Here is a 17,952-nt window from a genome sequence, read left to right as displayed (position 1 = left end):
GCCTGCAGTCTGCAGCCTCCTGTGACATCAAACACAGCACCAGGAAAACAATTCCCCAATGATACTGTTAGCTCCCTGCAAGAGCATTGCCCAACAAGGACTTTCTAATTTGAGAAAGTCTATAAAGGAGCTCTTTATGGTATTCTGATTTAATTAATTGTTTCATAAAGTAACTGATGCTGGTGAATCAGCTTCTAACTCTATGACGGTGAATGCCTGATTCTGCTTACTCGGGCTGCTGGTAGGGATCTCGCAGGAATCTGGTTGCTCTGGGGAATGCAGGTGGAGCACGGTGATGACAAACTGGGTGAGGACAGAGGCAGCAGGAGGAAGGGAAGGCTCAGGGTTCTGCGGTTGTGTCTGGGGCTGGGTCCCTGCCCACTCACAGTCTGCCTGGGGATGGGTTCCCAGATCGCTGCAAAAGGATGTTGCAGGCTGACAATGAAACAAGATAGATCCTTGTTACTTATGTGACTGCCTATGGCAGTTCAGTAAGAAGTTGCTGGGTCAATTGCAAGAAGAAACCAATTGTTGGTGAGGGAGGCTTTCTGCCACATTACTGAAGAAGGAGCACTGGTGCGACCAAGCCTGATTCTCAAAGAGGTCATACCTGTGAGTATCCAGGTAATATCAGCAGTGATTACTCCATTCCCCTGGAAAACACCAGGAGTACCCAGGTGCCTTAACAAGGCAAATAATGTAAGTCTGAGAAATGAATATGAATGGTCCCAGTTACATTTTTGCTTCTGTTAAATAGTGCACCTTGTGGTCCCGTATAAATAAATTCTGGGAGCCTCAACATTAGCTTGACTTTGACCCTTGGTGGCATCAACCAAAGATGAAGCATATGAATTAGAAGACTCAGGAGCTCTTAGAACAATGTTTGGAGAAGCATCTTCCACTGCAAAACAGAAAAAATATAAATAATTAAACGATGGCATTTTACTCAACTACTCCTCTTTCCTTGCAAAGAAAGTCTTGGACATTTAGCCATGAAAATAAACATGCTGAGGCAAATAGGAATGTCACCTGATGTAAAATAAGATAAAGCATAGAGAATAGGGTTATAATTTTCCTTAACTTGGAAGTTATATGATGAGGCAACGTTTATAAAATATCTTTTCCATTCCCATGCTGATAAAGATGTAACATCAGATGCTGCAAAGATTTAAGGATGAATTATGTTTTTTAGACCATGAGAAAAATTTGAGCAAGCTTGAAAAATTATAAGCCAGGGACAACTTTCAAGCTGGGGCTGTTTGTGCTGTGTGTGTACCTACATAACACCATCAGAAGCTGCCAGTTTCACCCCAAGAAGCAAATGTACAGGAATAAAAGAACCCTTGACTTAACTCCCCTTCCCTGAAGTGTGAATCTGATATGACAGTCATTATGTTAATCTATTTTATCCTATCTCGAAGCTGTGATTATTCTGTACCCTTTTAAAAGGAATTGCTACTAATAAATTTCAAATGTCAGATATATTTTGTTGTCTGGCATAAGTTTAGAGAAGGCAATGGTGAAAGAAGCAACCCAGCACCATTACATATGGGGAATAAAATGAAGGGAAAACTCCTTTGAAGAGAGAGAAGGAAAGGAAAAGCAAGCAGAGAGGAAGCATCAGGAGCTAAGTTCTGGACCCCTCCCCAGAAGGTCACAGGAGGCAACGGAAAGAATGAAACTGGTGATGGAAACCAGCAACATTAAGAAACATCCCAAAAAATGCAATCTTCAAGAAAGCAGCAGGCAGTCAGGCAGGGGTGCTGAAAGAATCCACAAACCTCATGTTAGTGCTAACATACAGCAGCCACCAGCTCTGCTCCCCATCACACCCATGCAACACACCTGTATCTAAGTGCCTACCTCAGTAAAGCAAAGCCAGTACCCAAGGCTTTCCATGGCTCCTGGCTGTGGGCAGTGACCTGCTGCAGTTGTTCATGTGAGAGGTCCTATGTCCTGGTGAGAGCCTGAGAAGACTGAATTTGTTTAGATCGAGCCAGACCATGATGACAAAACAACAAAATGTATACAAATCTAAAAATTATATAAAACTGTTGCTGCTGTTTGCAAAAATTCCTCTTTGTTATCAGTTCTGGAAATAGCTCTTATCATTGCTATGTTAGCAGAGAAAAGGACTAAGATATTAAAACAGCAATGCTGCTTGCTGTCCTGATATGAAGAATGCTGTTAGATTGTGTGCTACAAATATGTGTACTAATTTTTTATATAAACGCAGCAGCATGTTGGAATTAAGGTGGCCTTTATTTAAAAATACTGCAAGGGATAACTTCTGTGTTTGATTTTATCTGTTGCACAACTAGACTCAAAGCATCTGCATTTCCTCCCCACTCCTGGAACTGTGATAAGATCCAGAATTTCAGATACCCTGGCAGGTTCAAATTGTGGCATTACACTAAGAACAGAAACCATTTCTCCCTCTGCTTTATTTTGCTTGCTCTGGGACACATTTTGCCCTGTAATTGATAGAGTTTAAAAATAAACCTAGTTTGGCCTTTTCTAACAGAAAAATATTTTCTTGAGAAGAAAGTGCATATTTCTGTTACAGAGAAGGTAAATATTAGTGCCCTTTATGAAACAAACCAGTTTGAAGTCATAGAGGGGAAAATATTTTTCCTTGCATTAACTCAATTTTCTAGCCAGGACTGTAACAGCATTGAAGCTTTTCTTTCCATCTCTTAATGGCCCACATTTCCCAAGCTCTTGGGCAAGTTTTGAGCTAAAATTTCTTCATGTGACTTAGCTGTATGGTCCTCAATAAAGCCTTCAGGCACCATGGGGATAAAAACATTTGGAAGAGCCTCCTGAGGTCCTGAGCATTCATCCCCTTGGTGCAGCAGGTCAGAGCATTGCTGGAGCACATGGCTCCAGCAACAGCAGGGAATGAAGTGGAAGGAGGGGCTTTAATATGAAAACCAGAAGTATTTAAACAATATTTTTCTTACTATGCTTAGTATGATGAGAATGTAATAAAACACCACAAAGGATAAACCTTGTTAGATAACACTTGCTTTGATGGTAGTTCATCTGCTGGGTGGAGGATGCTTGAAGCTGTTCTGAGCTCAGCACTGGGCAGGCATGCTGCTCAGGGAGCTGGGGTGCATCTGGGGTGACAGTTTGCCCATGTTTGCAGTGCTGCAGATCATGATGCTGCTTGAGGGATAAATCCGCTGGTGCCTTTCTGCACCAGGCTTAGAGCTCTTGCCAGGTGCTCAGGGGCATCCGTGCTCTGATGTGGAGGATAGGATCATGCTCATGGTCTACTGATTTGTCTGAAAGTTGGCTCTTCAGGGAAAGCTGTGTGGTCTACTTGTGCCAATGTGGGGCAAGAAATGAGAATATGAGGCTCATAGAGAGCAGCCACAAGCTCTCTGCTCAGCTGGGCTCAGTTTCTCTTTGGCTCAAGTGAATCCACACAGCCCACAGACAGGTCTGTCAGGCCACTGACAGCAGGATCCTGGCTTCGGGGTTCTGTTTCCCCTTCAAAGGATTTAGTTTGCAGCCTTCTAATCCAGGTGTCCAAGGCTGGGTACTGATCGCCCTGCTACTGACTGAGCCCTGGGAGACCCAGCATGCTGCAGCCTCCAGAGGCCTCGGGGCATTGAGGGAACACAGGTCTCAGCACTGGTGGTGACAGAACCTCGTGGGAAGAGATACACACATGCACCCACACCCAGCTGTTATTGTTTCCTCTGATATGCTACTGAAGTCCGTAGGATGCATGCCTGGGTGATTTTTAAGAAATCTATGTGATCATCACGTTCCTCTACATCTGACAGTCAAGTCACAGCCACACACATGTTCAAAGCTGTCTGACAATTAGCTTTGTATCAGCCTGTCTTTTGGGGATGAGATGTGTTCATCTGCTTTGGAGGGAATGAAAAACGAATGGAAAAGCAAACCGCCAGAACGCAAAATTACTCAGCACCCTGGTAAACAAAGCACTTCAGTGACTAGCAGTTAAGAAAGTATCCTGCTGTGAGCAAAAGCGAAAGCGCTGTGGATTGACAGGCACGCAGTCCTTGAGGTGTACAGCCCAGGCTAGGTGACAGGAGGCCGGATGGAGCCAGATGAGGCAGCGAGGGCCGACAGTGCTTCTCCGTACAGGTCGCTTCAGACATGGCTGTCCATCACGGACGATGGCGCCTGTTACGCGGCCCATGAAAGAGACTGAAGCTTGGGGCTGCGGTGCAGGTACCGCCGCTCCAACTCACCACATAAAGCCCCACCCGCCAGCTGTGCCTCCGCCTGCACATGCGCGGTGCACGCCCCGGCCCGCCGGGAAGGGGCGGGAGAGGCGAGACTCGGCCCGGCCCCTCCCGCCCTCGCTGCGCGTATACACACCCGGCACCGCCTCTTGCTATTGACGGCGCGTCCCGCTTCTTCCCACCCCTTCGAGGAGCCACCACCCTTCCCATTGGCCCCGCGGGCCGGCGACGCCTCGCGATTGGCTCCGGCGGCGCTGCGGCCCGGCGGCGCTGTGGGTGGGGCGGCCCGGCGTTCGTCGTGAGGTGCGGGAGGGCCCTGTCGGCCGCTGCCGCCGCTTCCGGGTTCGTAGTGAAGCCGCCGCGGACGGCGATGGCGTAAGTGCGGGGGGCGCTGGCGGGGGTTGCCAGCGGCGGGCGGGGCGGGACCGTGTTTCTGTTCCCACCAGGCTGGGTGCCGTGCGGGGCCGCTGTGGGCGGGACGGGGGCTGGTGCGGAGGGGTCGGCCCCGCCGCTGTTTCCTGGCCTGTCAGGCCGCGCCGCCTTATCCGTGAGGGAAAAGCAGCCCGGCCGCCCTTGCGCGCAGCAGCTCTGAGAGGAGTTAGTCACTCCGGGGGGAGTTGCAGCGCGTTGGGGCCTCCGAGGGGCCCCGGGGGCTGCGCTGCGCCGCGCCGCGCCTCCGGCGTACCTGGTGGTATGCATCTGGAGCCCGCCTTCCAGTGCAGCCTCGTCCGCCCAGCTTGTGTTTTGTCACTGGGACCGCCGTCCCGTCCGCCCTCCGTGAAGGCGGTGCGAGGGGAAGTCCCTCCGGGCCCAGGGGGTCCGTTGTTTTTTTTGCCACTTTGCCTGTATCTTTTATAGGTTAACGACGCACACAAAGGGTGTAAGGCCAGAGGACGGGAGTTCAGGTGCTTCCAGTTTTGTTTGGCCCGTAAGGAAAGTTTCGCTCTCCCTTTCCCTGGCCGGTGGAAGCCGATTTCTGCCGACGCCTGCCGTCCCTGGAAGGTTTAACGCAGCCACACGCTGATTAACAGATTTAACCTGTTTCTTGATGTGGGTAAAGCTGAAATGATAATCTGCTTACACTTCACATTGTCAATAAAAGATCTGATGTAATATATCAGTATAACACGCTGTAACATGTTGATAAGGTGAAGGTGTGTTACAAAATTTATTAGTATACAGCCAGTATCCCACTCATGATCTGTGTCTGGATTTGTTTCACTTTTTAAGGCATGCCTCCACACTCACCAAACTCTGTGAAAACTGCCAGAGTTGATAGCTTAATGCAACATATAATTTTGTCAGGTTTAACGTTAAGAAGACCACAGTTGTTGCTATGTTGCTTCTGTTGTGTAATTTAGTTACTTCTGCTTTTCTAGCTTTTATTTATAGTGGTGGTGCAGGTTTTTTCCAGTTTTCATGTGCAAAGTGCAATGAGCAGATAAGCAATGTGGCCTGAAATTTTAGCAACTGAGAATCAAAACTGGAGTGTAGGAGGGAGTAGTCCTCTTGTTTGTGGAAGTATGTTAGAAGGCTATTGAAACAATTGTTGGTAAAACAGTACTTAAGGTCAGATTAGGCAGTTGGCCCTCAGTGGATGTTCAGGGATGTTTACTTACAATCATGCCTGGAATTTGCAGTTATCCTGCTTGTGAACAGGTTAATGCATGGGTAGATTTTGCTCATGGTGAATCGTCTCTGCTTGCACATCTGGGACTTCTCCAGGGAGAGCTCTCCTTGTGTGTGGCATGCTGAATTAACTCTTCCCTTTTGGCTGTGCTGTTAGAAAACCTTGGCATGTGAAACATGCATCAGCTGCTCTTTGGTAATTGTCGTTTTGCATAATTTTATCCTGTGAGAAATAGGCAAGAATTACTGCTCTTCGTTAGCAGAGTTATAGGGTGTTTGTAGTGGTGTTGAGATATACTGCCTTCTAAAAATTTCTTATTTTATATAACTTCATTTAGCACTAGTCGCTATGCCAAAATCTTTGTGTTGACTGCAGGCTGAGACAGATGCTAATGAAGATCTACGTGTAGTCCAGTTAAGGATGATGGTATATCCAGCCACAAAACTGTTTTTTAGTTGGATTTATGGCATATTTTCCCCTTTCCTCAAATTGTGGTGGTGATGACATGTCAGAGAAGTTGAGAGAAAGTATGTAAGGTGTAGAAGACTCAAATTAATACATTAGTTCAGAGTACAAAAATGGAGGGGGGGGTAAAAAATGTAACAACACTGATAACACCAATGTTTTTGGTTGTTGCCAAGTAATGTTTACTTTGATCAAGGAATTTCTTAGTCTCATGCTCTGCCAGGGAGGAGGGGAAGCTGGGAGGAAGCAGAGACAGGACACCTGACTCAAACTAGCCAAAGGGTATTCCATACCACAGCACATCATGCCCCGTATATAAACTGAGGGGAGTTACCCTGAAGAGCTAGACTGCTGCATGGGTCTCACTGGGTATTGGCTGGTGGGGGGTGAGCAATTGTATTCTCCCCCCTTGCCGTTATTATTGGTGGTAGCAGTAGTGGTTTTGTATTATACCTTAGTTACTGAGCTGTTCTTATCTCAACCAGTGGGAGTTACATTCTTTCGATTCTCCTCCCTATCCCTCTGGGAGAAGGGGGAGAAGGAAGCAAGGGAGTGAGTGAGCCGCTGCATGGTTCTGAGTTGCGGGCTGGGCTTAAACCTCGACAGTTGGCAAGACTCTATTTCCCATCTATTTAGGTAGTGTATTTCCCAAACTAGTCCCTTAAGCTTGGAAAGTATACTGTTACTTCAGAAGGATACAGTAGCAGTTTGATTGTAAATTACAGGTTTCCCAAGCTAGGGGTCAGCGTTCCTGGAGAGTGCAACAGTTAATGTTTTGCCTCATTGGAAAGTAATTTTGCCCACAGGAATAAAATGTAACAGAGAATGGATGAGTGCAAGCAGCTGGAAGGTACCTACCATTTAAATCTTTGGGAACAAGATTATAAGGCATGAAAGGTGAAGGCCGATAGGTGCAGTCTGTCAACAGGAGAAAATGCTGATTATTGAAAGTAGCTAATATCAATCCTGAGATGACATCTTTTCCTTTTAACAATACTGATGATCCAGATCCTGCCTCTTCTTCTTCCATGCCATATAAACACACAAGAGCATTGTGTGTATTATCTCATGCATCCCTTTTCTATTACACTGCTTCATATAGCCAAAATCACTTAATAATCTAGGTGGATTAAACACCCGCTTCCTCTGAGACGTGTGCCAAGAGCCCACATCTAGTGGATGTGCTGTTTCCACCTGCCTCTGGGTGGTTACACTTCAATTGCCATCATCCTTTTCCTCAGGTGACTTCATAAAGGGTGAGGAGTACCATAACTAAAAAAATAATCAGTGGGGCAGGGTAGTAAAATAGCATCTGTGGAGGTCCAAAATGATGTACTGACACATGATAACTGGCAGGGATTCCTGAGTTTATTTGCATGCAGATAGTGAATCTATTCCAGAAAATTTCCAAGGATGTTCAATTCGTGGTTATGGATAGTGATGGCAAAAAATGATGAGCACTGTCCTAATGTAACTAAGTATGTGGATCCCATGACTTGCAGTCTCTGAGCTGTCTTGCTACAGTCCTGTTTAAAGCATAACGATATTTTATGTAGTGTCTCAGTATCACTTAACATTGGGTGATAATTTCTTAGGGAAAAAGCTGCAGGTTACTTTCTTGAGGGGTTAAGTAGTGGTGGTGTTTATGAAGGTGCTAGGTAGTCCTCACTAACTGGCAGAACTTCCACAGTAGTCTTGATCACAAAGTAGTGACCCTGTTGTCTCTTGGTAAGAAAGTTCTTTCTTTCTTTATGCTAAAAAGTGTCAGTTTTGGTTTCTGCATTGCCCTGTTGTTCATGCATTAAAGGCTGTTAGATGCTGCCTGCAGAGGCATCATCTGCTTCATAATGCAAGTTGATAAGTGGGGTTTTTTTGTTTGGTTGGTTTTTTTTTTAAGGTACTGTGAATGTCTTAAAGCGCATCCTAGTGCCATTATGTGATTTAATTTGCCATTGTAATGTCCCTTCTAAAACAAGGGCTTCTTTTTTAAAGGGGGTGTGTGTGATGCCTATTATTCTTCTTTGTAGGGGAGCTCACTTAGTAGCTTCTTTATCATCAGTACAGGAAGCAATGTCTGGGGTTGTTTCTGTTTATTACTTTCATCTTTATTCCTCCCCATCCTATTCCTTCTTGAAGAAGAGGTAATGAACAAATTGTTAGGATTTGTTTTTGAGACTGTACTTGTATTTTAGTTGAAAACATAGGCTCTTAGCTCAAGGTGCTCCCCCTACATTTCGATAAATACAAATTTATCGAAATGTAGGGGGAGAAAGTGCATTAAAAGTTGGGTTTTTTTTGTCAACTTTTTCTTCCATATTTTCTTCTCAAGTTATAATAGTGAGATTACAGGGGTAAACTGGTAGTTTTATTGCTAACACTTCTGAATACTGACAATTCCAAAGGTGTTATGCTGCTCAAAACCTAAGGTATTACAAAAATTAATTTGCTCTTTGTTGTAGAGCTCTTGACGGAGAGCACTGGAGACTTCATAAAAAAAAGGAAATGAAGTTTACTCTTTTTTGAGGGTAAAATACTGACAGGAAGGGAGGCAGCCTGGAGCTGGAAGGGGTTAAAAAAAGAAGGTTGGGGTGAGGGACAGCAAGAAAAAGAAAGAGCAGACTTATCTTCCTGTGAGAAGGCTTGACAGATTAGGTCCAAGGGACAGGACTTCAAATGAAACTAATGCAAGTAAAAGACTGCTGTGTAATTACAGATGTTACTGAGTTGAGCTACTCCCTGTTAATCACACTTAATTCATATAACCCAGTTGCAAGGTAGCTTATGGTTGGTTTCATTATGTGTGCAAGATAGAAGGACTGGTTTTCTGCTCTCTGTACAGTGTGGTCACTTTTTATGAGATGATGCAAATCCATCATGAAGCAGAATAATTAATGGACACAGTGGATTAGGAGGTTATGGGAATTTTCCTTAGCTCCTGAAAGTGTGCACTTTGGCCTTTCCTTGAGCAGGGGCTCAGTCTCCTTTTGACTTGTACTGTCTTTTTGCATCTTAGAAGGCTTAATACAGACTAATTTTTACTTATATGTTAAGCTACCTTTAGGCTCACTGCTATGATAAAACAGTTTTATAAATTTGTTTGCTGCTATATGCTGTCCAGGACATTCAGGGTACTGAATTCAGAGAGCAGATTCCAGCATTCTGTTCATCTATAATCTGTTTTAGGGAGGCATGTGCCTGGAAACTCTGTTTCAGCAGAGGTGAGTGGAAGTGTTTATGAAGCTCTAGAATAGAAGAAAGGGTAGCTGAGAATCACAAAGATATTATTGAAGGAATAAACCAAGTAAATTCATATTTTTGAGAATGAAGACCTTAGGCCCACTGTAGGAGAGGATCTGGTTCGAGACCATCTTAAGAACCTGAACATGCACAAGTCCATGGGACCTGATGAAATCCATCCATGGGTCCTGAAGGAGCTGGCGAATGAAGTTGCTAAGCCACTGTCTATCATATTTGAAAAATTATGGCAGTCAGGTGAAGCTCCCGATGACTGGAAAAAAGGAAATATAACCCCCATTTTCAGTAAGGGGAAAACGGGTGATCCAGGGAATTACAGACCAGTCAGTCTCACCTCTCTGCCTGGCACAATCTTGGAGCAGATTCTCCTGGAAGCCATGCTAAGGCACATGAAAATCAACAAGGTGCTTGGTGGCAGTCAGCATGGCTTCACTAAAGGGAAATCCTGCCTGACCAATTTGGTGGCCTTCTGTGATGGGCTACAGAACTGATGGACAGGGGCAGAGTTGTTGATGTCATCTACCTGGACTTGTGCAAAGCGTTCGACACTATCCCACATGACATCCTTGTCTCTAAATGGGAGAGACATCAATTTGATGGATGGACCACTTGGTGGATAAAGAACTGGCTGGATGGCCGCACGGAAAGAGTTGTGGTCACTGGCTCAATGTCCAGCTGGAGACCAGTAATGAGTGGTGTCCCTCAGGCATTGGTGTTGGGACTGGTCTTGTTCAACATCTTTGCCACTGACATGGACAGTGGGATTGAGTGCGCCCTCAGCAAGTTTGCCGATGACACCAAGCTGTGTGGTTCATTTGGTACGCTGGAGGGAAGGAATGCCATCCAGAGGGACCTTGACGTGCTTGTGAGGTGGGCTGATGCCAACCTTATGAAGTTGAACCATGCCAAGTGCCAGGTCCTACCCCTGGGTTGGAGCAACCCCAGGCACAGCTACAGGTTGGGCAGAGAAGAGATTCAGAGCAGCCCTGTGGAGAAGGACTTGGGAGTGTTGGTTGATGAAAAAATGAACATAAGCTGGCAGTGCACACTCGCAGCCCAGAAAGCCAACCGTATCCTGGGCTGCATCAAGAGGAGCGTGACCAGCAGGTGATCCTGCCCCTCTACTCTGCTCTTGTGAGACCTCACCTGGAGTATTGTGTGCAGTTCAGGTGTCCTCAACATAAAAAAGACATGGAACTGTTGGAACAAGTCCAGAGGAGGGCCACGAGGATGATCAGGGGACTGGAGCACCTCCCGTATGAAGACTGGCTGAGGAAGTAGGGGCTGTTCAGCCTGGAGAAGAGAAGGCTGCGTGGAGCCTTTGAGTATCTGTAGGGGGCCTACAAGGATGCTGGGGAGGGACTCTTCACTAGGGACTGTAGTGATAGGACAAAGGGTAAGGGGTTAAAACTTAAACGGGGGAAGTTTAGATTGGATATAAGGAAGAAGTTCTTTCCTGTTAGGGTGGTGAGGCACTGGAATGGGTTGCCCAGGGAGGTTGTGAATGCTCTGTCCCTGGCGGTGTTCAGGTCAGGTTGGACGAAGCCTTGGGTGGTATGGTTTAGTGTGAAGTGTCCCTGCCCATGGCAGGGGGGTTGAAACTAGACAATCTTAAGGTCCCTTCCAACCCTAACTATTCTACGATTCTATGAAACAGATCATTAGAAATTATTTAACATGGTACATAGTCAATATTCTCCAAACTGTACTGTACTTGTTTCTCATTTTAATTTTGGTTTTGTTTTTCTTTAGTTCTACAGGTGCAGGTGCAAAAACAGTTTAGCAATGGATCAAAGGAAAAATGATAGTTTTGTCCCAAGTATCACGCAGTTGGAAGACTTCCTAACAGAACACGACTCCAATGTTGTATGGCTGTTAGTAGGTAAGGACAAGCTATTATGTTTTGGTTAAATGTTTGGATTTTTTGTGTGTATGTATACTTTAAAATGTGTTCTTTTAAATGCTGGCATAGCAGTATTTAATTTCATACTTCAGAATACTGAAAAAGGATTTCTGTCGTACAGCTGTTGAGTGAAGTATGGTAATGCTTTTTAAGTAATTTGGAAAGAAAAAAGTGCAGAACTGTTTCCAGTACTAATTGTGCTGCAACACTTGGGAGGTAAGACTCATATTGAAGTCATATTTATTAACTGTCCCAGTTTCAGGCAGCCATTCCTCCTTTGCTGTCATCTGCATGGCATCCTGTTATAAGAGAACAAAAAAGATATTGATAGTTTCTTCTCCTGAATCAATTATCAATCACAGTAAAAGAGGTGGTGAAGTCTAGAAATGAACATGGTCTGCGAAGAGCTGATGTTCAATTCTAGAGTAAGTTCTAAAAATCAGTACAGTAAAACTTTCAAATGTATTTTCCGAAATACAGTTTCAGTGAAGAGGCTTTTAAAATCAAGAATGTAATAATGAGATGAATAGGGTTTATGAAATCTGTCATTAATAGTGGAGATTGAATTCGGTAATTGAAAATAAAAGGTTACAGTTAGTGGCAGAGCTGAAACTGGTAGTGAGGGCAGTGGATTAGGACTGTAGTGTCTGGAAACTGCATGAGGTTGCTGTTTTTTCTCAGTATATGTTAGCTTAAGAGGGTGCCTTGTGGCTTTAAGTACCTAGAAGTTAAGTGTTGAAGTTGAACTTTAATCGCAAATGAAGTTTTATTGCTGGAATGAGATGCTTTGAGTCATTCCACCTTTCTCCGTACCAGGGAGAGGACCAGCAATAAGCAGCTTACTCATCTGAAAGTGAGGGGAGGTAGACACTGTCCTCGGAATGTGCCTTCACTGAATGCCAAGAGCAGCTTGTTTTCAGGGGTGTAGCTTTAACCCACTATGCCCTGTGTAATCACACACACAGATTTGATCTGTTTTACACGCCAAGCGTGTTTGAGCTACTTGAATTCTGGCCACCCTCAATCCATTTTCCTGAAAGGAAAAGACGAAGTCCTGCAAATCTTTCTGTTCTATCTTCTTCTCATCTTTTATGAAAGCATAGGAGTTTTTACAAAGCAATGGTGCATCGCACTGGAGAAAAAAAAAACAAAACAAAACCAAAAGAACAGTATAAGGACAGGGTGGTTTTGGACTTTTTGTGCATTTTTGAGTAACCTGAACTCTGTGCAGATGAAGGTGTCATACCCACATATCTTTCTGTACTTCAGGTTTCCCATAAAAGGCACTATAAATCTGTGTTTTTCAGTATGAAGTGTATACATAAATGAGAAACTTCTGTTACAAAGGTCAGTTAGTATAATGAGTAGAGATACCTCAAGTAAAAAAAAAAAAATTGCTTTTTTCCCTGTCCTGCTGTGGATGAAACAAAATAGTAATTATCAGTGAAATGACTTAGAACTAGTCTGTTCCCTGTCAGTCTTTTTCCTTTTGGGTTTGTCCTTCTGGAAGGTTTGAGAACCCTTGTAGTTAGAAATAGGTTACTAGCTCTTAATCAACTAAAGTAAAAATTACCATGTGAATTAGCAGACTTTTTTTTTTTTTTTTTTTCTTAAACATGTTTCTCACTGGATTGCTGTTTCCTTTTTTTCTGGTTAGGTTCCATGTTTGAACTGCAGACAGATTTTTGCTAACCCCAGTGCTGGTACATTTTTCTCAGGATACAGGGACTTAGGAAATGGTTTCAGATGTGATAATGTTGTTTCCTGTGCTAAGATATGAAAGACTAGAAACTTAAGTTACAGTTCATGGTGTGAAAAAGGAATGTAGTATCACTTTTGTGGTGTTTTGAAATAAATGACCATGTGGGATAATACATGTTATGATTCCATCTATGAAATTTAACTACTTGGATGGTAAGGGATGTAATGCAGTATGTGGTGCCTTTTGCAGGTCCTCCAGAGGACAGGTTTTTCTTGTTTATATATTGGGGAATGTAAGAGCTGTGAAAAATCTGTATTTTTTTCTCAAGTTCCCATTTTTCATTCTTTTTCTCCCCCATCTTTTCACATACTTCTCACACCATCTCTCTGAAAATACTGGTTAAAATGTCCCATCAATTTCAAATTTTTTGGAGATTAGGAAGAACAATGCTGTGCTTTATAGTCTTAATAGGTAACGCTTTTATCAAGGTCAGCATACTTAAAAAACTATTTTAATTAATTTTAATCTTTCAACAGCGACAATATTATCTTGTGGATGGATTATCTACCTAACTTACTACAATTCCCGGAACATTGGACTCATTTTAACATTGGTTCTTAACAGATTATATAAACATGGCTACATCCATATTGGTAAGTTATAATTGCTGTAATGCCACTGTTTATCTGATGCTTTTGATTATACTTCAATTTGCTAAAAACTCCAAGTAAAATCGAAGTATTACTTTGTTATAGTAGTTTGAAAATTATCACCGTTTATTTAAGAAGAAAAAAAGTTCAGTATCACGCTTTATTGCAGGAGTCTTGGTGTAGATAGAAAAACACCCCCTTTTTCATTCAAGTCTCTTATTATTTTATGTTAAAGTTCCCTTGAAAGGTTTTTTAATTTTAAGTTGAGATTACTGTTTTTCTGTTTGGTCTGTGTACTTTGTGTACTTAAAATCTGTACGTTTTCCACTACACCCTTTTAAAAGCCCTGTAATTGTAATGGTCAGGTCCTGAAAGGAGAAGATTGACCTCAGTCCTCCATGCAACCTGCTTGGTCCACTTTTGAATTTGGCTCATAATTTGATGTTAAGAGGTGCAACTTTGCACTTCCCCACACCTTTGTGGCTGATTATATGGCATCTGAAGTGAGTGGCAATCACTGGAGTAGGCTCAGAAGGGAACAGCAGAGTTTTAAGCCTTGACTCCATGTTGTGGCAGTGTTCTTGCTTTCTAAATAAACTCTCAGAACAACTGATCATGTTAAATCCATACTGGGACTGTGTAGAATTTATACTGGCTAGAGCATTTGCATTGAAATCCATTAACTTTTTTTTTTTTTTAATATTGTCAAACATTTTGTAATAAAACGGGTCAATACAAATCACTTGGGCACTCACCCACATTACAGAAATATCTGATGCTGGGTCCCAAAAGGCTGTATCCTACAACTTTACTTGTTCATACTTTTAATTTTCTTTCATTTATTCTTCCATGCCTTCCTTTGTCTGCTTCCCTAAATAACAATGACTTTTTCTGCAAATGTTGATTATAATTGTAGTGAAAACTTAAACCCAAAAAATCTCACTCACACTTGCCTGCCAAAGAGACCCATGCAATAATTTGCTTACGTCTCAAGAATTTGAGAACCGTAGTCCAAATCATCTTAAAATCCAGCTTTTTGAACAGCAGTATAACTGAAATAGTTATTGGCTGCTACAGCTGATCTATAGGCTTTTATGAAAATTTCTCAGTGAAACTGCTATTAAGTAAAGACTGCTGGACATAGCTGGCCAGATATATGGTATTCTTTATAATCTTAAACAGGAAGAAGAGCATAACATCAATTAAATTCCACGATATACAGTTTGGTTTCAATTGATCAGTGGTTTGGTTTTTTTTCTTGTTTGTTTTGTTTTGTTTGTTTGTTTTAAATCATGGTTTGCTTAACTTTCTGTGGGTGAAGTGAAAAGCATTAGGAAAAATACAAGACTGTTGCATTACCTGCTGGTCTTTTCATGCTTATTAATTCTTTCTGCTGCAAACACGATTTATCATAACAATTGGACTGAAAATTTTATAGCCATTTAAAATATGAAAAATTATTTTGTCAGGAATCTTCATTTCTCTAATTATGGTCTTGCATACAATGGCTTGATAGTATAAATGTCCAAAATAGCTTTCCTAGCTGTTTTCACAAGCTCCCAAGTCACCTGAAGGTTCCTGTGTGACTAGTGTGTTTCAGGGGGTTGGTTTTATTCTTGGGTGGTGCCAAACCATCACCTTTTAGAGCGCTATGCTTTTTGATTTATATGTTCTGAATCTCTGACTTTCCTTCTCCTCTGAAAATCTTGTGGTTTCAAAGGAAAACTCAAGATACTTAATAAACTCATTTCACATAATTGAATACTATATTCTTCCTGTTCAGAAAAGAAAGCATTAACAACTTCAAGCTAATGTCTGATAAACATTTCTTTTCGTGCTAGGTTCCTTTTCATTCTCTGTGCTGTCTGGAAAAGTAATGGTTCGTGAAATCTATTTCATCACAGAAGACATGTCTATCAGGTACAGATTTCCAAGGGAGTAACTCTTCTATAAAGCAATTGCAAATACAGTAATTCTGTATGTCTAGTAATGCATGTCTAAATACTGTCTTACAAATGAGCAATAAATATATTTATAAATGTTAAAAATAAACTAACTTTTTTAATGGCAGGTTTTAGATATTCTTAGATACTTGTTAGCTCATTTGCTGTCTGAGCGTTACCAGTTGGAGGTGAGTACTGGATAAGATTCTGGTTGTTCTTAGTATTTGTAAAAGAAAACACTTTCAAGTTTAAAGGAGAACTGTTTTATCATTAGTGTCTTTCACTCTCGCGTGCCTTTGCTCTTAAGTCTGGCAGATTCATTTTGGCCCAGGACTTGGCATTTATTTACTGGAATTCAGAATAATTTGTTTCATCAGCCACACACTAAAGAATAGTTTGTAATTTTGGTTCTTGCTGCTGAATAAGGAAAGCCTTGAGAAGACAAAAGATATGGGATTTATATAAATTACAGCTAATGCACTAGCTGTATAATGTTATAATTTATGCTGTAATGCTTCATGCTTTAATATTGTTTGTATACTACTGCAACTGCAGATCTCTCCACTGCATAAGGCAAGACATCGTGCAGCTGCATGTAGAATTTTGGATGATTACTCTCTTAACTTTGCTTTTTATATAATTTGTTGTTAGAATTCAAGATGGGTTTATCATATTTCGCTGGTGGAAGATGTACAACCCTAAGCAGAAACAGCATGGTAGGTTTCCTGAAAAGGTTTCAAAGTTTAAGTTTACACGTGGCTTATGGAAAAATACTTCCTTTGCACAGTCTTATGTGTGTAATTGATTTGTTAATGTGTACCTGAAGTACATTAAATCATTAGAAGGTATGTTTTTTTTTAACTAGTTAATCTGTGTTAGTACACAAGAATAAAACAATGAAATAAATGCTGGATACATTGAGGGACTTGGACCCTTCTTAAGGCAAACCTTAATAGTAGCCTTCATTAGCTGTAATTTAAGCATAATTGGTTCTCTATTGAATTTATATCTATGGTAAATAAGAGACTTCATACGTTCTGGAAGTGATTTTAGTTTTCAAGTTTGTCTTGTGCTGTGTGGGTATTTTAGCAGAAGTAGGGGATGTTCTTGTATGTATTTTTTAACATTATATGTATTCGATAACATTGTGTCTTGATGACATCTGTGGTTATAGAAGTGGGGAAGTGTGAAAAATTCATTTATTTTTCTTACAGTCTCTGGGTGAAGAAGGAAAATTAACACAATACAATAGATTAATTGTAGCTGCGGAAAACACAAGTAGCCTAGTTATGTGTGCTTAGTTGTTTATAGGATCAAAATCTGGTTGCATAAGTCTCAGGTCCTGCCTCTCTTCGCTTTTGAAGCATTGCAGCTCCACTGAGAATTCAAGAAGGTCCAGAAATGGCATTACTAAGACTCTGATGGGATAGGACACAATTCAAATTCTTTATACCATAAGAAGATTAATTAAAAAAGCGGAATCTAGCTTAGAGTAAATTAGATTTTTCCAACCACTATTGTCTAATAGGTTTTCATAGAATTTTCTTCATCTGCTAGTTAGAACATATTTCTCTAGTGTCTCCCAGCATGGAAAAGTGAATTGAACTTAATGCAATAAAGACAGCTCTCTCTGTCTTTTATGGTTGTATTTTTGCTTGGCAGTAGTTTAAGGCTTTAACTTTTTGTGCTGACATTTAAGACTGCATAATTAGTGGACATCCATGTGAATAATACAAGTAACCAAGGAGGTCATAAGTGTATAGGTCTGACAACAGAGTTATGTGAATAAAATACTGTCTTAAATAATTACTCATTTTCCTAGGAAAACTAGCTTTGCTCACTTTACATTTTGCTTATTTAGCAGAGATGCTTTCATTTTTAACCTTTAGGGAAAAATAAAATCATTAATCTCTGAGCCAAACTTGGAGAACAGTTTCCTTCACTCTGGTATATGTGATTTGCAAAATGCTTTATGGTATACTCTTCCTGTTGAACTTCTGGTAGTCAATGTATGTTTATGATCAAAGGGTAGATTGATGGATGCTAGGAAGCACTAGTATTAAACCTTTGTGTCAGAAAAAGGAAGTGTGGAAATGCTTTGCATTCTGGTTTGGGGTTGTTGGGTTTTTTTTGTTTGTTTTTTTTGGTAGTTTTTTTGTTTGGTTGTTTGTTTGTTTT

The 17,952-nt window shown here is 41.7% G+C and overlaps 2 protein-coding genes across 6 annotated transcripts in view; one reads left to right on the top strand and one right to left on the bottom strand.

Moving 5' to 3' along the window:
- The window catches only part of TRPC3 (transient receptor potential cation channel subfamily C member 3), a 288,551-nt gene that overhangs the window by 73,214 nt on the left and 197,385 nt on the right, over nucleotides 1–17,952 (bottom strand). The gene's annotated exons all lie outside the window — the stretch shown is intronic.
- Nucleotides 4,459–17,952, top strand: part of BLTP1 (bridge-like lipid transfer protein family member 1) — a 114,697-nt gene continuing 101,203 nt past the window's right edge. For 3 of the 5 annotated variants that reach the window (XM_061353647.1, XM_061353648.1, XM_061353645.1), the window contains exons 1-5: nucleotides 4,459–4,601; nucleotides 11,329–11,458; nucleotides 13,718–13,834; nucleotides 15,673–15,751; nucleotides 16,426–16,490. In XM_061353647.1, coding sequence (XP_061209631.1) covers nucleotides 11,362–11,458; nucleotides 13,718–13,834; nucleotides 15,673–15,751; nucleotides 16,426–16,490 — 358 coding nt within the window. In that variant the 5' untranslated portion in view covers nucleotides 4,459–4,601; nucleotides 11,329–11,361. The remainder of the gene's footprint in view (nucleotides 4,602–11,328; nucleotides 11,459–13,717; nucleotides 13,835–15,672; nucleotides 15,752–16,425; nucleotides 16,491–17,952) is intronic. The other 2 variants (XM_061353649.1, XM_061353650.1) reach the window with 1 other exon arrangement.

Source organism: Neopsephotus bourkii, unplaced genomic scaffold (genome assembly GCF_033783945.1).
Source record: "Neopsephotus bourkii isolate Nb327-2 ecotype Australia unplaced genomic scaffold, CSIRO-AGI_Nbou_v1 NB_690, whole genome shotgun sequence".
In the NCBI taxonomy this organism is placed as follows: domain Eukaryota; kingdom Metazoa; phylum Chordata; class Aves; order Psittaciformes; family Psittacidae; genus Neopsephotus; species Neopsephotus bourkii.
This window is presented reverse-complemented; position numbering and strand designations above follow the sequence as displayed.